Source organism: Magallana gigas, chromosome 8 (assembly GCF_963853765.1).
Source record: "Magallana gigas chromosome 8, xbMagGiga1.1, whole genome shotgun sequence".
Lineage (NCBI taxonomy): Eukaryota > Metazoa > Mollusca > Bivalvia > Ostreida > Ostreidae > Magallana > Magallana gigas.
Genome location: NC_088860.1, coordinates 26,579,755 through 26,607,057, shown reverse-complemented (window position 1 = coordinate 26,607,057; position 27,303 = coordinate 26,579,755). Strand labels below are relative to the sequence as shown.

Here is a 27,303-nt window from a genome sequence, read left to right as displayed (position 1 = left end):
AATCAACATTTTTTATTCCCAAAATTAAAAAAAAAGTCAGATAAACAGTTGTAGCTCCAACGTAATGTGGTTTTTCCCCCCGTTTTTTCCCCTAAACGTTTGCTTACAAAGCATTCTTCTGTAGCTATGCACAAAATGATGACGTTTTCCCATTGTTACTGTACGTAAAAGAAGAAGTAGCACGACAGCCTCTATCTGATACCTGTTTGATTATAAGACTAAAGTATCAAAGATGAAAATTTTATAAACAGCTTGTGGTACACCACCTCCGTTCCTTACATAGACCTTATAAGGCCAATACGACTCGATTTTGATGAGAAATTATCTCATATCTTCTCGCGCAATATCCGAAAACAGGCATCTTTGTATGTAATAGCTATGTACCTCTAGAGAAAGCACGCGGGGACGGATGGAATAATTACCCTACCACCCTCGTAAGAGTGATGGATCTGCGACGAGCATATGTATATAAACCACACATCGGTTTCCTCTCATTAGCCTTCCCGTGCATTCGAATTCTCAGGACCTGCTGGACTCTCCACTTCAAGGTGATTGCTTTATCCCGAATTTATCAAATTTTTTTTGGAATGTTTCACTGATCTATCATTTATCAATTTATTCAGTTGTTAGATCTTCAATCACTATATTACTGATATGCATGTTTATTCTAATTTTATTTTTTGTATATTCCTCACATCTTTTTTTTTTTAATTCCATATATTTTTACTTATTTTTACTACTTTGACTATAATTCATTCTCTGTAATGATGGGGTCTATATACTTCTTAAATCGCATACGATTTGCGATGAAAAAATATGATACTTGTCTAATAATTTTATAGCCCTGTTCTTTTGCCTCGAAAAAAATCTTTCATTCTCTCTCTTTGGGCGGGGGGGGGGGGGGGGGGGGCGGGGGTTATACTTCACCAAATACGGCCTCTTGTTAATAAATAACAGTAGCAATATCGTGTATTAGCATTGTATTTGAAGATTTTTTATTTCGGAGAGGTAGAGTGGTCAGGTGTGGCAATGATATGTAATTTAATTTGCCTATCTAACTCTAACATTGTCCCTCAGAGGACTAAAAAAAACTTTTTGGAATAACTGACCGCGATTTCACTCAATTTTTCCCCTCCACAAATTTTGTGAAAGATTTATAGACCATTTCAGGGATTCGTTATCACTAGAGAAGACTTTTCAATAAGTGTATACACTTGTATTGGGATAAACAGTTAATACTATTTTTTTTTCTTTCGCAGTCTACGTTAAGATGCACTCCCTAAAGGTTCTTTTGTGTGTCGTCTGCTTAACTATTGGTAAGTATGAAAAACCCCAATTTCCATGCAACTTGAATTCAGTTTCCTAACAGTCTGTTTGTATTTTAGGCTTTCGTAAAGCCCAAGCAGCACTGGGTGGAGGGACATGCACCATTCCTACCGTAGGTGGCGGTCCTGGAGCCACCACTGTGTGTACAGCTGCCGCCAATGGCTTCTGTCTCATAGACCATTTGACGATCACAGGAGCCGTCACAGGCGTAACTTACGATAGCGTGTGTGTCTGCTACTATGGATACAGCGGACCGCAATGCGCTAGTAAGATTTGTGTTTTTGAGAGAGAGAGAGAGAGAGAGAGAGAGAGAGAGAGAGAGAGAGAGAGAGAAAACAGAGAAAACAGTTCATACCTACCTTTCATGTGTGTTTTCCCCATTACAGCCGCTGATTCCACCGCCACCACCAGCACAACTTCCTCCTCCAACACCAACAGCGCTGTGGCAGCACTGGCGCTGGGCGGCCTCGGCGCTTACTTCCTCTCACAGTTGGGCCAGGGGCAGAGCGCCCTGGGAACAGGCTATGGAGCAGACACAAATGCCCAGGAAGCTCTGTATTTACAACAGGCAGGACTGCCTATCGGAATGGGTAAATAAAGGAATGGAGACCTGCTATGGTCAGGGAAGGCCGCCGTCACCAGTGCCCCCAATATGACTATCTACTTATTGTGTTTTGAAATCTTAATAAATTGATGTTTGCAAAAAAACTCTGGAAATTGTTGCCTTTGAACAAATGTGGAATTATCAACAGCGAGAAATATGGGCTGTTATTCACTTGCTTGTTTCTTTCATTTATTTGTCGTACATCGACTCACGCAACGAGCAGGGTGTATGTCGCAATCGCTAAGGTTATGTTTCCGTTGATTTTTTAAGTTTAATGAATTTGATGTAAGCGAGACGACCTACTGTGGTTTCATCAATATTCAAGGGTATCAATTTTCGTGGATAAAGTGAAAATCACAGTTTCAAGGATACGTAAATTCGTGGCCAATGACCCTATCAATACAAACTGGTAGTAGAAAATGCACTTCAATGAACATTTAAATTCATGGTTAAACTTAAAAACGAAATCCACGAAAATTGGTATTCAACGAATATTGATGAAACGACAGTATAAAGTGACTTGCGACTTAATGGATGAAAGTATCAATATATATCATACAATTTTTACTGGGTTTTTTTTTAAAGGTCAAATCCGATGATTTAGCTACCAGAGAAGTACAATATTAATCGAGCAGATGGCGAGGTGACGATATTAATTGAAAAAAAAGCCAGCAATGATTTTTTTCATATTATTATTTAGCGACGAATTGATACATACTCTGGCTCGGTTAATATTGTACTTCTCGGGAAGTTAAACATCGTATTGACCGTAAAACAGTAAAAATTGTATATCATTTTTAGACGGGGTCACGTGACCCGTCTATTAGAAGTCTCAAACCGGAAGGCACGCGTAGAACACATGAATTGAGTCTACGCGTAAGTAAATAGTTCAGAAAATGTTCATGCATTTCAGTAAATATATATTATAAAAACACGCATTAAATCTTTTTAAGTCCTCTATGTATAAACCAAATTCTATAAAGAAAATAACCAAATAGTGTTATTGATCAAAATATTCTTGCTCTGATTCAAAAGATGTAGCGATTTGTGGAATGAGTTACGTAACTGAATTCACAACGCCGTTGATGATTCAGTTGGTGGAGCTCATTAAACAAAAGAAGGGGTTGAAGGTTGGATCGAAAGTAAAGTTTTCAAACGCAATGTGCCATTTTTGAAAAGTTGTGAATTTTATTTTAACAATCTATCACCTGAATACTACTGAACTTCATACGCGAGCCGACGGGTTATACACAGATGTATTACATATTAAATAGGTGTTTTATTGGCTTCCAGTCTACTTGCAGTATTGACTGCTGTTTAAGGAACGCCATAGCTGCCTTAAGGTCAATTTCATATTATATGAATTGGTATATCTTTTATATGCAATAGTAATATCATTATATGCAGTGCTAACATCACTGTATGCAGTGCTAACATCATTATATACTATAATTTCACCATTATATTCAGGGGTAGAATCTTTATATGAAGTGGTAACATCATTACGTTATGTCGTAAGATCATTATGTACAGTGGTTCATTCATTATATGCTATGAATAAATCTTTATATGATATGATAAACTAATTTCATACCGAGCTAAACTCATAATGAACTATTGTTCAATCGTTATGTTATATAATATGGTACACTCTTCATGCGCAGTTGCAAAATCCTTTTATGCAGGGCAACTTCTTGACATAGGTGATAAGTTCATTTTATGGAATACTAACATCATGTTATGGTGTATTAAAACCATTTTGTATATTGGTAAAACCTTTATGTATTGTGGTGAAAGCGTTACATGCAATAGTAAATCCTTTATATGATGTGATAATTTTATTATATGCCGTTGTTGAGTCATTGTATGATGTGGTCAGTTCTTTACATGATGTGATCATTTAAACAATAAAATGCTTTCTTTGGTGATTCATTCGGGATATGAAGGTAGCGACATTGCAGGAAAAATACATAACCCGCGTTAGCGGGTTATGTTAATTTTTCCTGCAATGATCGCTACCTTCATAACCCGCATGAATCATCAAAGAAAGCATTTTATTTTTTATATCAACATCTTTTTTTAAATAATTAATAAATTGATTATGAAAAGTTAGTAAAATTCACTAAATTACTGTTAATGTACATAAGTACGTTAACTAAAAGAAACAGCCAAATCTTCTCTTGTGAGACTTTGAGTCTGGCATCATCAGGATTTTTTCGTGCAGTCCGTGAGTTTACTAAGGTCGCTGTAGATTCAGACCAATCGATGAACAGGGCGTGTCAATTTCAGTCCTGTCACTTTCAGCCGCTGTAGATTTCGACCAATCGATAAATGGGGAGTGTTAATTTCAGTTTGGCTGTTTCTATAGAGCTATGAATTGATTATATTTTTCCGTAAGAAAAAGAGGAAATTATGCATGGTAGATGTAAATGTATCATTATATGGTGTGGTAACTTCTTAATATGCAGTCGTATCTCTTTATGATGAGGTTGTAAACTGGTTCTCGCTAAAAAGTTTTAATGGGGAAGAGGTCCAGTTATTCTTTTAAAAAGATGCCGCGTTCATTGTGACAGTGTACATGTCGTATGTTTTGAATTCACAAGAGAGAGAGAGAGAGAGAGAGAGAGAGAGAGAGAGAGAGAGAGAGAGAGAGAGAGAGAGAGAGAGAGAGAGAGAGAGAGAGAGAGAGAGAGAGAGAGAGAGAGTTCTCTGTTCTTGATACATCGATGTGTGATAAATCGAATGAATTTTTCATAGAGTATGCATTTAATTTTTAATTTTAAAGTCAAATAAATTTCAAAAAAAGATTGTACTTTGTAGAAATTTAATACCCCCTCTGCTTCTATATCCGCGTATACAGTTAGGTAGATCACTTTATGTATCTTGATGTTAACATAAAACAATTTAATTTCTACTTGCTAGCGTGTTTTTAATATACACGTAATTCTTCGGAGCTTAATTGATAAATCTAATTCTGTCTCTTCAAAAAGTTTGAATTCAGTTACTTTGCTCTTTATTGTTATTTAAAATAATGTTAATAGCATCCATACAAACAGTGGCTTTGGAACAAACTTATCCGTATATTGCTGATTCATACAATTATTGCACGGCTTGCTTTTAACGATGTCGAACAATATGTACATATATTTTTGAAAATGATATATTTTACAAAAAAAAAATACATTAACTTTATCGATCGTTACTTTGTTTTAAAATCCCTCGTTCAGCAGCATATGTTTACTGTTCATGTTTATAATGTGAACAAAGTCGGTAACGTTGGAAAAAATCAACACACATGAAAAATATTACAATGACAAGCGTTTTGGAACTTATTTATCCCGACATTAATTATTTTCAAAACCATCGGAATAGGGGTATTACCTTTTCGTGAGAGAAAAAATTAAATATAACTAGATTCTTGTTGCTATAGCAACAAAAAGGTCTTCCGTTCCTCATGTATTAATCTGTACAAAAAATCCATTTATCTTGTAAACAGAAAATGGATATAATATATACTGTAAAGGAATTCCCAAGAAAGAAGGCTTTTTTTTAGTACTTTCTGTTTTTGTCTCGGGACCGGAAACGAACGAACGGAAGTGATAAAGAAATTGAAAATTGAGTAAAATGTTAAAAAAAAATTAAAGTAAAAAAAACAAAACTTCTATTGCTTGATTACTTCCATGCTAAATAACCAAATTATTTTAAAAAAAATCAAAATTGGGTGTACATCCTGTGACGACCGGAAGTTACGCCGGATAAAACAAAATAGATTTTTTTTTCGAAGTTTAATTTTAAAAAATATGCCTCTTTGAAACAAAACTCGGATATGCCATGAAACCAGTCACATTTTTCAGTGTAACCATTTTGAAATTTGTTTAATGCATAGGGGTATAGAACGTGGGTGGGTCGCGGGGAGGACCCCACCCTAGAAAAATTCAAATTTCTTAAATTTCCATGAAATTACCAAAATTTTGCCTCGGACCCACCTCCCCCCATCCTTTCGGCAAACTTCACTATTCATCGGACCACCCCCTCCCCAAAAAAATTTCTCTCTCTCTCTCTCTCTCTCTCTCTCCTCTCCTCTCTCTCTCTCTCTCTCTCGTGACTTCAAAACATACGACATGTACACTGTCACAATGAACGAAAATAAAACTGGAACTCTTCCCCATTAAAACTTTTTAGCGAGAACCAGTTTACAACCTCATCATAAAGAGTTACGACTGCATAATTATAAAGAAGTTACCACACCATATAATGAAACGATCACATCATGTAAAGAACTGACCATATCATACAATGACTCAACAACGGCATATAATAAAATTGTCACATCGTATAAAGGATTTACTATTGTATGTAACGCGTTCACCACAATACATAAAGGTTTTACCAATATACATAATGGTTTTAATACACCATTATATAAATAGTGCCTGTTTAGGAGGATAAGAGTTTTCGAGGGGTGTCAATTTCAACTCTTACCTTCCTAAACAGGCACTAATTATTTTATTATACCGAATGTCTTAATTTTACAGAAAACTTTACTACTTTTATATATAAATGACGTGAATTCTTTGGCGAACCGTACGCGCATAGTTTACGCGCATGTAACAATTCGTTTTAATATACTTTCATGTTAAATACTGAAATCTGATTGGTTTAGACGCAGTTGATAATCCGTTCTATTACCCTCAGTGTTAGGAACACACGTAGCAACTTGAAATTATCATGTAAACAATGGACATTTCAAATGTCCTCTTTTTGCCCATTCATCCAATATGATACACGCTTAAAAACGTTACCCATTTTAAAATCAAATACTCATTACATTTCAAATACAACGATACCTGCAAGCGTTGCTATTTTTTATTTGCACTAGGGTTTTTGTGCTAATCATTATAAATTGTTCAGTTTTTCGGTCTTTCTTTTCTATTATTATATTTTTGTATTGGGTCCTACCGCTGAAATTAAAGGTCATCGGGTTAAAACTCTGTGCATTTTTTGCATACAGCATTTCAATTACATTTCAAGTGTACTATGATATTGTGTCCTACCCTCTGAATCAAAAAATTTGATATCGATGAACATCAATATATTACCAATACATGTATGTATTACTACTAGTACCTGATTCTTTGTTTAACTACATGTTTTTATAACATTTTTTTCAACGGGTGGACCTTTTCTTGAGCATTATATTAGATCATCAGGGTAAATCAAAGCAAGTACATGTATTGATATTAATATTAATTTCTGCATTCGGTATTTCAACAGGCGGACCTTTTCTTGAGCCATGATATTAGGTCCTACCCTTATATGAATATTAAATATCTATATTCAGTATTTCAACGAGGCTGACATTTTCTTGAACTACAGAACCATTTTAACAATGCCTTTGACTTTCAGTAGTACATTTACGTAGCTATCTAATTCTTGTGTAAAAGCAAGTCAAAAAATGACGCGGTTTTAAGCGAAATATGCACTGATTGCGTAGTCTTAGCTCAAAAGCCAGACAAATCTTGTTAATTTCAGAAAGCCATGGCTGAGTAGCGGACAATGAAATAGACAGGCCTACGTCACATTGCTGTTTAACACAACTACCCAAAGTCCAAGCTCTTGTTAAAATGGTTCTAATATTGGGTCCCCTCTGAATCAAAAGATCATCATTAGATGAAAGTCAATACAAGTGTCAATTTGATTAAGTATTTTCCTATTTAACAATGATACCATTGCTGCATCGAGGCTGATCTTATTTTGGGATATGAAATGAAACTAGGCACTTCTCCAACATGGAAGTCAGAGAGAGAGAGAGAGAGAGAGAGAGAGAGAGAGAGAGAGAGAGAGAGAGAGAGAGAGAGAGAGAGAGAGAGAGAGAGAGAGAGAGATTTATCTTTCTATACCAATACCAGACTGTGATAAATAAAGTTCACTTTTCAGTTATGAAAAACCAGTTTTTACCAGCCTCAGTTTTTCAATAAAAATATTGTACTTTGTATTAAAGGAATGGGGAATAAGTCTGAGAGAATAATGAGGTAATCAAATACGGTGTAAATACGGATAAAATTATATATTTTATAGATGCTTGGTTTTAAAAATTAGATATCATATACTTGTTTTGATTTTCCCGGATAGTTGTAGTTATTTTACATAAAATACAATTGTGTCAATTTTCTAAAATTATGAAGGACTGTCCCGGCCGGGTTTAGTAAAGTTTAGACAAAATATCAGGCGATTGCAAAAAGCCGAATTTTAAAATTGATTGAAACACCGTATTCAAACTCATAACTTTTGGAAGCATATTCGAGAAAAACGTGGACAATTACAAATTCAAACTTTCACGACCCCCTCTTTCAGCACTCTCAGTACTTTGATTTTAGATTGTTGGATACAGTTTGATGACAGGGGCATATTGTGTTGAGGTCTAAATTCAAAGTATATTTACCTCCTTGCAATAATATTTGACCAAAACATTCAAGATAATACTTCTATTAATTAATATTCAACGAAGAACACCAAGCGTCTGCTTGCTTGCGAGACGCCATTTTTTCCGCTACCGGAAGCAGATCAAAGATTTCCCCTCGCGCACCTGCTGTGAAATAAAAAGGAGTTTTGCATGTGAACCTCACCTATATTTGTCTTGACAACACTAAAATTTACCAATTGATGAGACATTGTCGCTTCTGATTGGTCGAAAAATTTCTTTGATACCTGCATCAACAAAATTTTGCCAGATCAACTTTTCTAAACTGTTCTGATCTAACATTATTTATAGAACGGGAATTTCTAAAATAAACACCGTCAACAAAATGTTAAGTTGTGTCTGTTTTATTGTCAGCTAACAAAATTCAACTTTATAAACGTAAAAACTTGAAAATTTAACCTTCAAAAATAAACAAAACACATTATTTGATTCACGAAATAGAAAATTAAGCGTCTTCTCACGATTTCGTCTGCTTGAGATCAATCAACATTACTGCGAGGCAGGCTGTTCCTTTTCCAGAATAATTATGAAGTAGTTACCCCATATGATATTGTTGGTTATGTGCATATACTGGCCCAATTGGCGTGGTCATAATGACACGAGGGAGCGTAGCTCCCGAGTGACCACGCCCATCGGCTATCTGCACATAATCAACAATATTATAGGGGTAAGTTACTTGTACCATAGTTTACGATTTTTCATTATAGAGCCAATGCGTCGGTCTTTACATTGGCGGATCCAGAGGGGGGGGGGGGGGGGGGGTTCCGGGGGTCGGAACCCCCCCCCCCCCCTTTCTCTGGGACATATGATTATTTTAAAACCTTGTAATGCCTTTTTAAAGGCAATTTTCCCCATCTATAATGTAATTACTGTAATTATCTCAAAGAAATGCTTTTAAAATTGTTTTTTTAAAGAATTTCTTACAACATACTGTAATTTACATGTATTTCTTATATGAAAAAAAACCCTAATGATTTTTTTTTATCGAAAAAAGGTACTCCCCTTCAGCATCCGGTGTTCACTTCCATAAGTAAACATGCGGAAAATAAAAAAAAAATTACATAAACGTAAGCAGTATCGCTAAAAACACAGATTTATAATAACATCTACAATGTATTTTCTGCTCTATTTCTTTAAAAAAAATCGATTATAGTTCATACAGTTTTGAACTGACAAGTCATCGAGTAAAACGTACGACGTTCAAGTACGAGTACACGCATTCGTTTTACTTTGAAAAGCTGCATTCAAATGTATTGTTTAGTTAATTAACTTCAGTAATTATAATAGAAAAGTTTTAATTCGTTTCATACGAAAAATACACAGAAAATTACATGACCCGCTTATGCGGTTTATGCTATTTTTCTGGAATGTTAGCTACCTTCATACCCACATGAAACACAAAAGAAAGCCTTTTTTTGTTTTGTTTCATGCAAGAGTGGAAATTATGTTACAAAAATACCGTGTAAGGGGTTAATGTGTTAACCATTATGAAAATGCACAACTTTTCAAAACTTTCCTTAATATGATCGCATCTGTACTAGTGCCGGATGATGTGGCGCGCCCTTTATTGGGACAGAGTTCACATAAAGTTCCCTTGGACTACTATATTGCTTGTACAATTGCATTACACATGTTCCATCTATTCAGCAGATAAACTATCCCCATTTTTTTTCATATCCTATCATTTAGACCTTTATTGAAGAAAGCAATCGATAGAAATAAAAAATCGATAGATAGTTCAGAATTTAAACATCAAAGACATAAAAAAAAAAAAAATTCATAATATGTTGTCGTAATTAGTCTGAATTATTTTTTTGTTTCATAGTGTTTCTTTCTGTTAAGCATAGACGCACGTTCTCATTGCTAGAAACTTGGGGTTTTTTAAGGCCAGAAATTATGCAAAACTTCCTTACCAAAACCAAAACGCTCAATAATGCAGTGTGCTCTAATATTAAAATAGATATGGAAAAGACATTGACAAGATTAATATTTATTAAATTTACGCACGGAAAACGTTCAAAAGGCCTAGCTTATTGACAAATAATGAATTTTGCACCTATTGATTTTCATCAGTTGGAACCCCTCCTTTTTTAAATTGCTGGATCCGCCTCTGTTATATATGTACATTGTACTCCGTGATTTCCAAAATGACTTTCTATTCCCGGCAAACATTAATAATTCTTTTTTTTAGATATCTCGAGTAAAAATAACACCAACAAAGTTGTTTATAACACGTTCATAATACTCCACAGTAAGAGATTACTCCAGATCAAAATTGCCAAGACTCAACACGGATAAGTGACTCGACTTACTTAGTCCGTCGAATAAATCTCATTTGTAGCTCGAGACAAAACAGTGTCGGCAATGGGTTTGTCAGAAAGACACTATTGTAATATTCTCCTCCATGTGTGCGGTCAAGTAGATAAACGCGTGTTGAATGCAATAGGGATATCCTGTTTAAGGTTTTATTGAAAGTCAATCACGTGCACGTAATAGGAACCTACGAAAGACGAATAGGGCCATTAAAAGTATTTTTATTTCGTAATTACCAGAAAAGATCTCGTTATTACGACTTTATAATCTCGTTATTAGGAGAAAAGATCTCGTTATTACGACTCAATTATCTCGTTATTACGAGAAAAAAATATTTTTATTACAAGTTATTTATCTCGTAATTACGAGAAAAGATCTCGTTATTATGACTTAACTATCTCGTTATTACGAGAAATGATCTCGTTATCACGAGTTAACTATCTCCTAATTACAAGAAAAGATCTCGTTAATACGAGTTAATTATCTCGTTATTACGAGAAAAGATCGTAATTGCGAGTTAATTATCTCGTTATTACGAGAAAAGATCTCGTATTACGAGAAAAGATCTATTTAAAATTGCGCGTTTCATTGTTCTTCCTCTTTTCTTTAAGTAAATGTATAAACTACTGCAATGTCCATAATTATAAACATAATTACAATAATCATTTATTAATGTCATTTACACAAAGGCAGTCGTTAAGATATGAACGTTACATAGTCCTGTAGTGACCCGGTACGGGATGATACCTGTAAATTAGTAAATTTCATACTCGGTTCGGCTTCGCCTCGCCAGGTATAAAATTTACTTACCAGGTATCATCCCGTACTCGGTCACTACATGACTATGTAACTAATATAACAATATGTTTACCATGAGAGCTGTACATGAATATTGCAAGAGAAATATCACGCGTTCAATAAGCTTTGATTTCCGTATTATGAAATCAACCGAACATTAATTGCCGTATATCCAAGATTAATCGACCATCCTGTTATGTATGGTTCCGCTGAGGCGTCCTTATAAAACGCCCGTGGATAGTGTTCCCATGTCGCCGTGTTCGTTCTCACTTATAACCAGCGTAACGGTGATTGATAGCATCAATAAACATCGTCAATTAGGTAGAGGTATTTAAACATTTTCAGCATCTTTCAAGTCTTTATTCGCCTTCGTGTGTCAAGGGGGATCGCCGGCTTCAAGGTGATTTTCAATTCTTTAAAAATTTTATTCTGTTTTTTTTTTAGTTTCTTTTCTTGTTTCATTTGATTTTATTTGAACACCGATTTGAGGAAAAAAGAAAGAGAAAAATCCAAAATAAAAAAAACTTAAATAGTACAGTTACAGCATATGTATACTACTTTTGCGTACATGTATTAGATACATGTACATGTATATAGCCATAGTTACATGTTAATAATTTTAGCTAAATCTTTTATATTTAACAATGTAGTTATGAACTTATTTAAATAGTACAGTATTTTCATCATATGAAATGTCATCTTCTCCAAATAACAATAAATCTTTAGTTACTGGGTTTTTTTTTAGCTCACCTGAGCTGAAAGCTCAAGTGAGCTATTCTGATCACATTTTGTCCGTCGTCCGTCTGTCCGTCCGTCTGTAAACTTTTTTACATTTTGAACTTCTTCTCTAAAATCGCTGGGCCAATTTGAACCAAATTTGGCACAAAGCAGTCTTATGGGAAGGCAAATATAAATTGCAGAAATGAAAGACCGATCTTTTTTCAAAGCGGAGAAAACCTCGAAACTGTAGAAAAAGGGGGATGCATTTTAAAAAATCTTCTTCTCAAGAACTACTGAGTCGAATTCAACGTAGTTTTGAGAAAAATAATCCTTACGGGAAGGAAAATATAAATTGCAAAAATTATCGGCGAATTTTGTTTCAAATTTGAGTAATTTACGAAAATAAAAATAAAGAGATAATCGCGGTCAATCAGTTCATAACTTCGGGTTCGGTATTCCATATCGAAAACGAAAGTTCTTTGTAAAAGGCAGCCATGTTTGAATGTTGACGCATGACAAACGGGTCAAACTGACAAAGATGAATTTGCTTGTTGTTCAACAGTTTACGTGCGAAGGGATACTTGAAACATGCTAAATATATTTGTGCCGATTTCGTGAAGTGAATTGAATGGAAAATTTTCCTGCAATGATCGCTACCTTCATAACCCGCATGAATCATCAAAGAAAGCATTTAATTGTTTATATTAACATCTTTCTTTAAGTAATAAACTGATTATGAAAAATTAGTAAAATTCACTAAATTACTGTTAATGTACATAAGTATGTTAGTTAAAAGAAACAGCCAAAAAGTCTCCTGTGAGACTTAGAGTATGGCATCATCATGATTATGCTGTGCAGTCCGGGATTTTACTAAGGTCGCTGTAGGTTCAGGCCAATCGATAAACAGGGCGACCTATTTAAAACAATTAAAAACATTACTGTTACGGGGATAAATGTATTATCGCTATTCCTAAGAAAAAATTACAGCGGAAAATAATCTTGATTTGTAGCCATTTGTTAACGTTGATTTTGAATAAAGGGTGGGCCTTCGTAAAATAGAGCGATATGCCTGTCAATACATTGCAGTCTGAGGCTCATTGAGAGGGGTGGGGGCTTGACCTTATCAGAAATCTTGACAAGCAAAAAAAAAATAAGATTTTGAGTACAGCTATGTCTAACTTTGCAAAAAAAAAGGGGGGAGGGGGGCTTCCCCTCCACCCAGTTCCGATGCCATATATAATAGCTCTTTAACATTTCACATGACAACTTTTTTCATTCGAGTGTATTCATTTATCAAGTGAGTAAGGTTATAAAACGTAGCACGAGTTCACGTCTGGTAAACAACAATCGTTTATAATGCGGAAGACCAATTAAATTTTTTAATGTTTTTAATGTGAGCGCCTTGGGGAACAATTTTCCTCTTTCACATATAGGATTTTTTTTAAATAAAATACAATAACTAGCTAATATCTTTTTTTTAAAATGGCTTTAGTTAAATGTTTTGTATAAAAATTAACGACCCTTAAATTACTTACTAAATCAATTTGCTATTCATCACTTTCAATTTTATAAATGGTCATGCTTATTTATTTTTAAAATATCTTTAACCAATTTGCAATTATTATTTTTTTAAGAAATCACTCTATGAATTATATTTTACTAGAATCTTCTTTTTCAGACCTTTGATATAAAATTTCAACTCGTAATTTTCTTAATTTTCATGTGTAGTTACATATATTTATAACCGTGATATTTTTTCCATTTTTTTTTTCTGAAAAAAAAATGAAAATAAAAATTATACTCTAGACACTAACTGTAATATATAAATAAGTTAAAGTAAGGAAATATAATTTAAAAATTACATAATTTCATTTTCCTTATCATTGGAATATTGCATTCATTAAACAATGTTTAAACAGTAAAATCTCATTAGATGGTTTCACAAATGCATTGTTTATTTAAGAAAGTGATCCTTCACCCCTTTGTAGTCATTTTCGATGGAGAGAGAGAGAGAGAGAGAGAGAGAGAGAGAGAGAGAGAGAGAGAGAGAGAGAGAGAGAGAGCAGTTTAGTTTTGTTAATTTGTAACAATCTTTTTATTCATTTCTAGATGAAGTTTTTAGTTTTCCTTTGTTCGGCGTGTTTCGTCCTAGGTATCCAATTTTTTTTTTACTGTATATTTGGATAGTTTTGTTTTAAATTATACTGAAGTTCAAATTTAAACTTTTATTAAAAAAATTCATATTCATATTACATAATTACAACTTACTTTTATATATCAAAATGTCCAAAAAAAACTAGATTATTATGTAACATTTCCTTTGTAAATCTTGCGACAATTTATTGACATTTTTAAAACATTCATTTACCGAGTTTCTTTTTATTAACATTATCTTCAGGGATTCATAAAGCCCAAGCTGCACTGGGTGGAGGGACATGCACCATTCCTGCCGTAGGTGCCGGTCCTGGAGCCACCACTGTGTGTACAGCTGCCGCCAATGGCTTCTGTCTCATAGACCATTTGACGATCACAGGAGCCGTCACAGGCGTAACTTACGATAGCGTGTGTGTCTGCTACTATGGATACAGCGGACCGCAATGTGCTAGTAAGATTTCCTTGTATAGTTTTTTTTCTCATGTTTATTGGAAGGTAGGTGTTGGGATTTATCGAAATAGTAGTCCAGCTAATATATTTCACGAATGATTGAATATTACATGTATACGAAGCACGAATAGGGCCACATACAAATATATTTTGATCTCGTAATTACGAGAAAAGCTTTCGTAATAACGAGTAAGTTATCTCGTTATTACGAGAAAAGATTCGTAATAACGAGAAAAAATCTCGTTATTACGAGATGATTTTAAAACTCGTAATAATGAGATCTTTTCTCGTAATAACGAAATCTTTTCTCGTTAAAACGAGATCTTTTCTCGTAATAACCAGATCTTTTCTCGTAATTACGAGATAATAAAGTCGTAATAACGAGATCTTTTCTCCTAATAACGAGATGATTAACTCGTAATAACGAGATCTTTTCTCGTAATAACGAGAAAATCGACTCGTAATAACTCAATCTTTCCTTGTTATTACGAGATATAAAAAACGGTTGGCTCCATTGCATTTTATCCCAGTTCATCATTAAGTGACATGAATTGCACATTCGTAAGTATATAAAGAGAATGGTAAAGCTTTTCCAAGTTGTTATACATTTGCGATATCTTTTGTGTACTTACATATACAAAAATGTTCAAAATGAACCAAATCGACGTTCATACCAAACTGTCACTTGCGTCTGGATGTGTGCTCTTCTCTCTTTTTTTTTTTTTAGCTTTATCGAATTATGCAATATGAAATGTCCTGTGTCAATAATGCCCTGCAAATTAATATAGGACCTTCAAAGGACATGACAACGATATAGGCTCAAAACATATCTACTTCTTGACTATAATAATATTGTCGGACGTGATTTACAATGCTGAAAAAAAAATGGGGGATAAGATAATATAATATTTTTAATGTATAGTGGCTTTTAGATTGGCATCGGCTTGTTCTCCAATAGACCTTATTAAAATAAAGAAAAAAATATGGAGCACAACCCACTCCATGAAATAAAAGACATTGAAGTTCTAAATAAAAATGACACCATTTGGAGGTTTTGATACGCACATCATCATGCCAGTTTAATTCAACACATATTTCAAGTATTGAACATATTTACGGGTTAAAATTGATGGTTTTTTTTCATAAATATATATTGTTTAGATTGATTTTTTTTTTTAAATTATCAGCATAATCTTGACTGTCCTTATATAGACATTTTACAAGCCTTATCCACCCATCCTCTTTGTTGTTGACGGTTAATGTTGAGCCATGTTATTTGTTTTCTTAGGTAATGTGTTGGTAAACGATTAATAAGCTAGTAAATCATATACTGGTAGATGTATATATGTACATTTTTTGTTATAAATGTTATTTTGAACACAGTTAAGCGGCCTTTATGCTTGTTACTATAGCTATTTTGTCTTGAATATGGCATTTTTCTAAACAGTGCATAATTGCAAACAAAAGTATGGCACCAGTAACGTTTTCATAACAATATACAAATAAATAATTTTTTTTTTAATTCCAACTACCAACAAAAGAATATTCCATAAGATTTGGGTTAAAATAAGTATTGATTCCAGTCCTACATGATTTAAAGGAGATATACTAGAATGATTATTATTTTTAGAAGTGGGAGTGGTGGTGATGGATCTTCTATTGTTAATGAAAGAGAAACATGGATTATTTTTTAAAAAAAAATATATGAAACATAAAACAAACCTTTAGATAAAAGAACTTTGTTAAAAAAAAAATCCTCGTAACAGCACATTTTACTTGTAAGACATATAAAAAGTAGCGGAACTTTAAATGATCTCAAACTTCCAAGCTTCAGTACATTACATTAATGGAGATTTTAAAAGAAATATTCTTTTTTCAGCCCAAGACGCAACAACTGGCACTAGCAGTGGAGTTACAAACGCTATCGGGGCTATTGCTGTGGGTGGAGTTGCCGCGTACATTTTATCTCAGGTGGCATCAGGACAAACTGCTCAAGGAATGGGCTCAGGGATTTTAACCGGATAAAGTGGTCTCTATATGATTTAGGATTGACAAAAATTATATAGAAAGATTCAATAACCATTGCAGCAAACACCTGCAGCAAACATCTTTTTTGGTTGTATGAAATATTAAATTGTATTTTATTTTTTGTTTGGAATTTCAAAACATATTCGTTCATTTAAGGTCCAATTTTTATACACTTCAGATACTATTTTTAATTATAATTGAACAACATTGTTACAGTACATTTCCTTACTTTGTGGTATACTATTAATAGTATTACTTGATACAAAAAATTAATCACAATTCAAGTATTTGACCATTTATAAATACTATTTTGCTTTATAAAAAAAGGAACTTAAAGGACATTTGTTAACAATACATACTTGTATTCGATATATGTTGAATATTGAAGAAAAATATGATGAAAGAAGGCTATTTCTGTGATTTTTTTTTACAGATGCAAAGTTAGTTTGAATACGTTAACAAAATGACAAAAAAGTTATAATGATTACGGCTTAAAGTTACTTGGTACGATTGCATAATGGAACTATGGACGCTGTTAGACAGTTGTATATTATTAACAGTTAAGTTTTCTGTTATGAATAAAAGAAATGATTTTGAGAGAGGGTGGTCTAAGATATGGAACTTGTGCCCAATCCAAATTGTATTTTTGTACAAAAATATATATGTTCAAATCAAATCAAAGAAATTATGATATACATTTTTTGGTAATTTACACGAAAATGAGAAAGTATCATGTCTTGTTTCTTAGATAGATAAAATAGCCATTGATTTTACAAGCACGGCCCAATATTGAGGCGGGTACTCGTGATACGTCTGTTACATTAGCTAAAATTAACGTTAGTTATAATTTATATTTAATGAAGTGATTTTGATTACTGACACAACACCCCACGTAAGAGTTAATTTTTATTTTATCAAAACATACGCTTTTGTTTTTTAAAAAATTTTTTATTAACATTTGTTAACATTTCCATTAAAAAAACCGCACTTCTTTCCATTTCTTGTGTAATGTAACCCAACAGAAGATATTTATGTTTACTTATTCTTACTTATTGTTCTTATCTTTGAAAAGACAACGTTAAAAATTTCGGAGTGTATAATTTGGTAAAAGTTTTCAATAAAGAAATTTTCAAAAAGAGCTTTTACTTCAAGTCTATTACTTCATTATTTTGTATTATGAATTGCTATGTATACTTCCATTTTGAGCAAGATATGTTGACCTGGAAATAAACTAAAAGTACCTCGACCAAAGAAAACTGACTTGGACTTAAATTTGTTAGAAATTTTATACCAAAAAAATTTGATACAATTACTGAAAATTATATAAATACATGTTAATAGGGAACAAGGAATCGTCAAAAAACCGAAGATTTGGTCGTTTTGGATTTGACCACGCTTCGACCATAATGATCACCCCATGTTACTCAAAGAATGATTATTTTATCCCTCGTTCATAATGACACATTTTACAATACTGTCGATTTAGATACCTGTATTCTTGGCATCAATGTTATAGTCATCATTTAACAAGCGACACTATTTGAATTTTCATATTGTTAATGAGGGTCGTAAAGTGAATTGTAGACAAAATGAAATGACACAAACAAGTAGAAAAAGTGTTAGGATTTTGTTTCGAATCAAATGTTTTCACAGATTATTAAGGAGCTTGGGCGTATAATATTGTTTTTCTCATGCATGGAACAACAAATACCACTAGGAGAATGCTATGTTTTTATAACTAAATTAAATTTCATTAAATATTTAAGATTTGAAGTTGCATTTTTAAAGAGTAAAAAAGATAAAGAATTTCTAATAGAATAAATAAAAAAGATTATCCTTTCAATCTCATCTATACTACTATATTAAAATAATAGACTCGAATTTTTGGGCTTTAATACCGAGACATCGGAAGAGTATTGTCTTTTGCTATATACATTTTAAACATCATTGGTACTTGACGATTACCAATTTGTTTTTATTTTTTTTCTCAATCAAGCTTTGCTAATTAATAATCGACGAAAATTCCTCCAAAAATTTTAGAAATCATCTAGCTTTTTTGGATATTACAATCTTGCGCATGCGCATTACATATTCATGCTTAATCACGGGAAGCTTTAGTTATGTTTCCACATTATCACATTTGCATTAACAAGCTTCTTTACTACTATGTTAAAATAAGAGACTCGGATTTTTTGGCTTTAATACCGAGAAATCGGAAGAGTATTGTCTTTTGTTTTATATATTTTAACCAACATTGGTACTTGGAGATTACATTTGCATGGATAAACTCAGAATTTGAACGATATTACAAATACGTGTAAAGAATATGGGCGCTTAAGATGTAGATTCGGCAGGAATCTGGGCGCACAAGGAGAGTGAAAATTTCATCAATTAATTTTGAATATTTTTCGAATTATAACCGTTATTTGGTTTCTGTTGGATGTGGAATGAGTGGAAAAATATTTGAAATGCAAAAGGTTTTATTATAATATGGGTCTAAATATAGCAACACGATGCAATTCATGCAAAATCCTACTTATTTACAACTGTTTTTAAATGATTTTGTTGTCTCTGGGTCTTCTCTCCACAAATTTGAAACGTGTAAAGGTAACATATTTCAACATTTAAAATGTCGCATTTTAAAAAAAGATGGAGAGATCACCCAGAGATGACTAATTATGTACTTTTCAAATTATTTTTTGAAGGATAAAAAACAAAGTCCATTGATATGACAGTGGTGTTTCAAACAGTACTTTATAGAGCATATATTGACAAGTCTCCGTGGCTCAGTGGTTTCGTCCTGGATTTAGTGAATACATACATTCAGTGTTTTGGGTTCAAATCCAACTGGTGGTCTTTTAAAAAAAAATTAAACTTTTTTGTTTTAAATGTATGTTATTATAACATGATGTTGAATTATAATATACCGGTATATTTTAATTTGTTTTTATTGATTTCTAGATCTGCTGTATGAACACTATAAAAAAATTCTTTTCTTATTACTAATTTTTTAGGATAACACAATATAACTTCATTAAATAATGTTTTCATTAACATTTCCAACTAGTTATCGGTTTACCTCTCATTGCCATTTTTTGAAAGCTTTGTGAGTTTTTAATAACCGGAATAGCCATGTACTTCGACTCTCAACATAATATATTTTTGTTGAAACCTGTACATAGCCTTTTGAGGTTATAGACATTTAAATCCCAATTGATTCGTGTCGAGGATTCCTGCAAACTTACAATCTTGAGCGCTCACTTTCTTTTCATTGAAAATTTGTCATATATTCTGTTCATCAAAGGAAATACGGAAGATAACTCTAAATCATTTAAAAGTGCATTTAATATGAAAAATCCAGAGAGTTCCGAATGCCAACATGGCGTGTAAATTCGAAGCGAGTAAAAAACATGAAAAAGTGTTGAATTCTTTAAAAATTTGAATTAAATTTTTAGATGAAAGGTATTTACAGCCTCAAAATGGTTTGTTCTGAACAATTTGACTGTTATTTACAATACAGCTTCATTAATTTTCTCCTAAATCGTTTCAGAGCGATTCTGCAGTTTTCTGCTACATTACGGGTATATGGATGGCATTTTTACTGTGGCGATGGCCTGTCCCGAGACATAGATTATTCTAACTAAGCAGAGTGCAGTGAAATTAATAGCATTATTGTAGGCTTACAGCTTCGTTATGTAAATGTCAACAATACGGTGTATCTATTTAGTAAAAGCCCGATATCATATGCAATATGTCACCCATGCACGCACGGGTCAAAGTCTAGTATCTTTTAAAAAGATTGGTGAGCTAGCGCTGTAGCCATCATCAAACACAAAAGGAGATTTCTAAAACATTGGTTTAAAATTTTTAATCGACTAATTAACAATAGGAAGGCACTGTACTGGTGTACTTGAATTGTGTTACGTACATTAGCTGGAGTGGGGTCTCAATTTAGAATTGTGAATCTACAATGGGCTTCACATCGGAAATGGCATAGCTCATTGACTGTGCCTTAATCATTTTGTATCTACTGTAATTTCACTTTCGAAGTGAAACTTTTCAAGAATCATCGGTACTGTTTTGTAGCAATCGTATCTTCTCCGGCCTTTTCGGCAAGCTCGGTAAACATATCCGAGGTTGTTTACGAACTTGGAAGGAATTTATAATAAGATAAAGCTAGCTATTTATTAAAATATTTAAAATAACTTTGCATTATATGACCCGCTACTTTTACAATAAAACACAAAAAAAACGAAATTCTACAGAAGCCTGTTAGTGCCACATAAGATATATAAAAAGAAAAGTCTATATAAGAAAACCTCATTGTATATATAAAAACACACACATATATATAAGATGAACTCGAATATATAAAAATAAGCAGCTTTATATATAAAGGAATTGCCAATATATATAAAGAATTGTGTATATATATAAAGCTAGGTCGTGTATATATAAACAGTACTTTGATATATAAAAGCAACAGTGATAAATATATAAAGCGAAAATTTTCCACTGAGTGACCTTCACTGAGTTCAGCCCAGCGTGTGCATGATAAACCCCGCCTACGGAGGAGAGGGTCAGCAATATTATGCTCCCGATGATTAGTTTGAACCATCTAATTAATGTTACATTACATGATTCCCCAGGGATTTGGGAAAAGTCAGTGGCAGATTTAAAGGGATGGCATCCAGCACCCCTACCTAAATTTTCAAATTTAAGATCTTTTTTCTGTCAAGTTTTCTTTTCTGTTACTTGTGTTTACTGTTGTAAATAAACGATGATATATTTTTTCAATACCTTATTTTAAGGTTCTACATTAAATAATACTTTCTACCAAATTTGCAGAACAGTTGCCCAGAACATTAATTTTACTTCATTCCACTTCGATGAACATGAAAATTTTATATTCTATATTATTTTACAAATAATTAAATAAGGAATTATCATTTCTTTTGACAGAATGGCTCGAGGCAAACACAATATAAACTAATTTAATGTTCATAAATTTATAACATTATCAACAGAAGAACCAACATTTGATTGAAACTGACCAATACAAACAAATATGTAAACTATATAACAAGACTTGAGCTTTGAAGAATTTCAAAATCTATCTTGCTTGTAACTCAGTTTTTGTACTTTCAAATTTTGACATTATCATTAAAAATACCCATATTAACCATTCTAAACACAACAATAATGAGATTAAACTGCCCCCCCCCCCCCCTTGCCCAAATAAAACCCAGCCTCAAGGAGTTTGTATAAAGCATTGATACAGGGGCGTCGGAAGGTATTTCATATTGTGACGGCGAATTTGATCGATAAAGGGGGGGGGGGGGGGGGGGGTAAACCGGATTTGGCTTGAAATGAAGATATTTTACGATGTATCCAGTTATCTTTAACTTAATAAATTATATTGTCACTTATTTGATAGCATTATAAGAAACAAAGCAAAATTGTACTTAGTATTAGTTTATTTAGTTTGACGACATGAAATGTGTATCAAGATAACGCAACTCACATTTATATTAATAGAGAGAGAAGTTAATATGCATGTATGAGCAATAATTTTGATTCAACTTATCAGTCTCTGTTGCACATCAAAAACATCCAAAAATGAATATCCATGAATCTCGCGTTGACACGAATTTGTTTGTTCATTTTCTAACAACTTCTCAAAAACATTCTTTGAAATTAAGTGGCTATTGAATCTTAAACTGCCTGCCTCGGGAGCATAGTGTTGTTGATCCTCTCCTCCGTAGGTGGGGTTTATCATGCAGATGCTGGGCTGAACTCAGTGAAGGTCACTCAGTGGAAAATTTTCGCTTTATATATTTATCACTGTTGCTTTTATATATCAAAGTACTGTTTATATATACACGACCTAGCTTTATATATATACACAATTCTTTATATATATTGGCAATTCCTTAATATATAAAGCTGCTTATTTTTAATCATCTTATATATATGTGTGTGTGTTTTTATATATACAATGAGGTTTCCTTATATAGACTTTTCTTTTTATTTATCTTATGTGGCACTAACAGGCTTCCGTAAAATTCAAATGGTACAGTTTATATCTACAGTAGTACAGTATTCCCAGAAACCCCCACTATGGAGTCAAGCACGCGTATTCCAGTGAAAAAGATTAACGTAGTTGCTAGCGCTTGAGAGCGCTAGCAATAAACTCAAAAACGATAATTCAATTACGTGTAAATTTTTTATTGGAAATTTATGGTGGCATAGTTCTGCCATCCACATAATTTTTTGTCAGCATGGCATATCACGTAAAGTCAAGATAACTTTCTCGTCAAGTCGAGACAACTTTCTAGTTTCCCGATCAAGACTGACTCCTTGTTGGAATAGCTATCTCGATAATTTATCTAAAATTCGTGTCATTTGCAATGACAGCCGTTCACAAAACAAAATAAGTTATAAACATATATTTGATAATAGAAGTTTGGAACTCATTACCCAGGATTCCTTTGATCTGCATAGAAGATAATTAATGAAAATTATAAGGCCGTCCTCAAAAAACATAAATATGTTGATTTTCATTTTGCCTTTTAAAACACACTGTTTTTAGCGTCATTATATCATATCTATAAATTTGTATTGTCTTAAATACATTAAACTCTATGCGATTGAAAGTGTTATGCTAAGAATTAAAATAAATCCTTTTTTACTTTTGGTTCTATTTTGGAGAATTCTATTTGATCTTAATACCAGTAATCTTTGTTTGTTTTCATTCCTAATTAAAACATAATAAATTGTTGTTTTTTTATATTGCTTATTATTTTAATCTTTAATCGTACGATTTAATTGAATTTACATGTAGTTCAATATCAACCTTGCGTCATCCGTTTTTTATCCAAGGTGTTTAAAGCTCTATGAGTCAGCATACAATGTATTTATATATTCATGTTAAACACAGATTTAGATATGAATTTGCACCTGGGGATAAAATAACAAACGATAATTAATGAGACACTAATTGACGGGCCATTAGGTATATTTCATTTTGATTACGTGCCTTTCTATAAACGTAAGGGGATCGGGTATTGAGTTTCAAAATACGATTATACGATTGTTATACATGTACTATCTCGTTTTGTGGGTGGCAGCATTTAATTGCAAATGCAACAAATTTTAGTCAAGATACAAGATAAATAATCTCATCTTATCAAGATAGTTATCGCAACAAAATGTAGTAGCTTATGTTGACTGGACAAAATAGAAGTCGGAGTTTGTTGAGAAACAAGAAAGTTATCTTGACTTGATGAGATAGTTATCTCGACTTGACATGATATGCTATGTAGATTAAAATTATGTAGATGGCATAAATATGCCACCATATTTATGCCACCATATTTATGCCATCCACATAATTTTTTGTCAACATAGCATATCTTGTCAAGTCATGATAACTATCTCGTCAAGTCATGATAACTTTCTGGTTTGTCGTCAAAAACTGACTTTTTATATTGTTCGGTCAAGATAAGCTATCTTGTTTTGTTGAGATAGCTATCTTGACTCGACGAGATCAATATCTTGCATCATGAATAAAATTGTTACATTGACAAAAACTGACATTTCAGATATTGCAGTCATGATATATAATAGTGACGTTTTACGGGTGTCTCGGTCATTTTCGTATTAAATTTCTGAGGAACGGGAAGTTCTCTATCACAAGGTACGTAAATTTATTTATTCTTTCTATTCCCCCCCCCCCCCAAATTGACCTCTAACAAGACCCACGGGATTAAACAATTGCCTTAACTTGGATTAAAGTGAAATTCTTGCCAAAGATTTCATAGAAGTGGGTTGGGTGGAAGGTATTTTACTGTAAGATTTATAACCTGAAATTAATCTGTGAAAAAAATCACTATTGAATTTAAATCATAATTTTCAGAATTTTATAGTTAATTTCACTTCCTTGTAGAGAAATCATGCTGGTCAAAGTATATGACAGCAATAGTCGTCGTTTGGTCTGTTATGTGATATGAGTTTATTACAAATACTATTCTTTAGATTATATTTACTAGCATTTAAATTATTTAAATACAAAGAAATAATGTTATATAACGTGCGTTACTAAATTAGTATGCACACACCTTTGGAGTTATGGGACTATATCTTTCAAAAAAATATGTAATGATTCCATGGCGATTGGATTTGCTCATACGCCGTGTTAAGGCCGTGGGGCTATAAAAGCTGGACGAGCTCGCTTTTAATCTCAGTCTCCTCAACTATATAAGTGTGACTGAGATCAAAAGTGGGCCCGTCTAACTTTCATGGCCAAGGTTTGTCAAAGTTGTGTTAATGAACATTAAAACGTCGCAGATTTTGAATATAAACATAAGGGATATACATGTAGACACTGAATGTAAATAATATATTAATTTTTAATTTAATATAAAATAATTTGTTATATTTCATGCAGATAAAAGTCAAGGCAATGGGAGAAAATTACATTGGAACCTTGATCCAAAACGTGCAACTGCATCAGATGGTGACAAGGGATGATCTCATTGCCCTTTACTATCATGCTGGATATTCTGTGAATGAAATCATTGGATTCCTTGCATGTCATCATAGTAGTGCAATAAGTGAAAGACAAGTACACCGTATACTAAGAAGGATGAATATACAGAGACGAAACAATGAGTCATTATTAGAAGACATAGTCAGAGCAATTATTTTGGAGCTAAATGGCAGTGGAGGTAACGTTGGATACAGAAATATGAAAAGACGATTATTGACAAATCATGGTCTCCTTGCCACAGCAGAAACGGTCAGACTGGCTCTTGTAGTACTTGATGCAGAGGGCGTCCTCGCTCGTAGCAGACATGTTCTTCGTCGTAGACAGTACATTAGTAAAGGTCCTAATTTTTCAATTCATATTGATGGATGGGACAAACTTAAACCCTATGGAATATCGATTCATGCAGGCATTGATGGATACTCTCGTCGCATACTGTGGCTAAGAGCATGTAGTTCAAACAAAAAACCGGAATATATAGCACATTTTTATTTGAAATATGTAAGAGAAATAAATGGAGTGCCATCTATCATTTATGGAGACAGGGGAACAGAAAACGCAATTGTTAGGGACATCCAGTATGCGCTTCGCTGGTACCATAGGGATCCATTCCAAGGGTTATCTAGTTTTATATATGGGTCATCAACAAGGAACACTCGCATAGAAAGATTTTGGAGAAACCTCAGAAGCATGTGCGGACAATATTGGATGGATGTTTTTAAAGAAATGGCAGACCATGGAATTTTGGACACTTCAGACAACATTCATTTTGAGTGCATTAGATTTTGTTTTATGTCCTTCATCAACAGAGATCTTAATGATACTATTCAGCAATGGAATGAACACAGAATTAGACGAAGCAAAAACACGGATGGACCTTTTGGCAAACCTGATGTCTTATATTTCCAACCAGAGGTCTTTGCAACAAGGGATTTCCGATTGGAGTTGCCTGGAAACATTGATCATATTGAAAGGGAATTCAGCATTGCTCCACCTGAAAATGGAGTTTCAGATGAATTCCAGGAACTTGCAAGTGCCCTCATACAAGAACACAGACTTCAGTTCCCACCGAGAACAAAGGATGACGCCTTGGAATTGTTCTGCAACATCGTCAATGCTATTGACTCGATTTAAATTTTCTGCATTTATCAATGGAAAAATTAAAAAAAATATATTACTCATTGCAAACACTTATTTTTCTGTAAATTGAGAAATTTAATTAGTAAATTATTTGATGTATAAATCACATTTGCAGACAAGGCAAGAAGTTAGCGCGTTATGAAAATTTGTATGCACACACCGCTGCAGTTATGAGACTATATCTTTCAAAAAAAGAATGGTTTAATGCTTATATTTACATTTTTTAACCTCTTGCCTTGTCTGCAAATGTGAATTATATATCAATATTTCTGTTTTATCCTAAGGGGAAGTTCAAATTAATGGAAGAGCCACTGTAACAGCCACAAGCGTGAACTTTGATTCCCGCTTGTGACGTTGCATTTTACAGCGTTCAACGTTTGTGACGTCATAATAAAACTAGTCATTCTAACCTTTGAGTACCCTGTGTGTGTTACGGTCTTATAACTGCAGTGTCTTTTCACACACTTTACATGCAAAAAATATTTGGAATGTAAATATGATGTTTTATCACGCAAAACATGTTTTGCCTAAATTCAACGAAGACGTTATAACGCGTGATTTACGTCAGACGTTTTGTGACATATGGATTTTTGCCTTAAATTTCTACCAAATTCTGAATTGGAAAAATCAGAGGAGTTCCAAGAGGGGTGCGATATGGTACCGTATCAGCCCCGCAGATCCCATCGTCTAACGCCACGGGTTTTGGGTCCATTCTATTTTCACAAAGAATGTGAAAATAGA

General features: G+C 33.2%; 3 protein-coding genes across 3 annotated transcripts; all 3 read left to right on the top strand.

Moving 5' to 3' along the window:
* The first annotated feature begins 446 nt into the window (after positions 1 to 446).
* On the top strand, positions 447 to 2,023 carry LOC105327082 (uncharacterized). Its single transcript, XM_011427378.4, has 4 exons — positions 447 to 548; positions 1,260 to 1,316; positions 1,386 to 1,592; positions 1,713 to 2,023. The coding sequence occupies exons 2-4, from the start codon at positions 1,271 to 1,273 to the stop codon at positions 1,922 to 1,924; spliced, it is 465 nt and encodes a 154-aa protein (XP_011425680.2). The 5' UTR covers positions 447 to 548; positions 1,260 to 1,270; the 3' UTR covers positions 1,925 to 2,023.
* Positions 2,024 to 11,792: 9,769 nt separating this feature from the next.
* LOC105335771 (uncharacterized) lies at positions 11,793 to 18,012 on the top strand. The gene is made up of 4 exons (XM_034471712.2): positions 11,793 to 11,922; positions 14,352 to 14,394; positions 14,641 to 14,847; positions 16,726 to 18,012. The coding sequence occupies exons 2-4, from the start codon at positions 14,352 to 14,354 to the stop codon at positions 16,869 to 16,871; spliced, it is 396 nt and encodes a 131-aa protein (XP_034327603.2). The 5' UTR covers positions 11,793 to 11,922; the 3' UTR covers positions 16,872 to 18,012.
* Positions 18,013 to 24,351: 6,339 nt separating this feature from the next.
* Positions 24,352 to 26,605, top strand: LOC109617925 (uncharacterized). The gene is made up of 2 exons (XM_020064939.3): positions 24,352 to 24,573; positions 25,324 to 26,605. The coding sequence occupies exon 2, from the start codon at positions 25,339 to 25,341 to the stop codon at positions 26,554 to 26,556; it is 1,218 nt and encodes a 405-aa protein (XP_019920498.2). The 5' UTR covers positions 24,352 to 24,573; positions 25,324 to 25,338; the 3' UTR covers positions 26,557 to 26,605.
* The last annotated feature ends 698 nt before the right edge of the window (positions 26,606 to 27,303 follow it).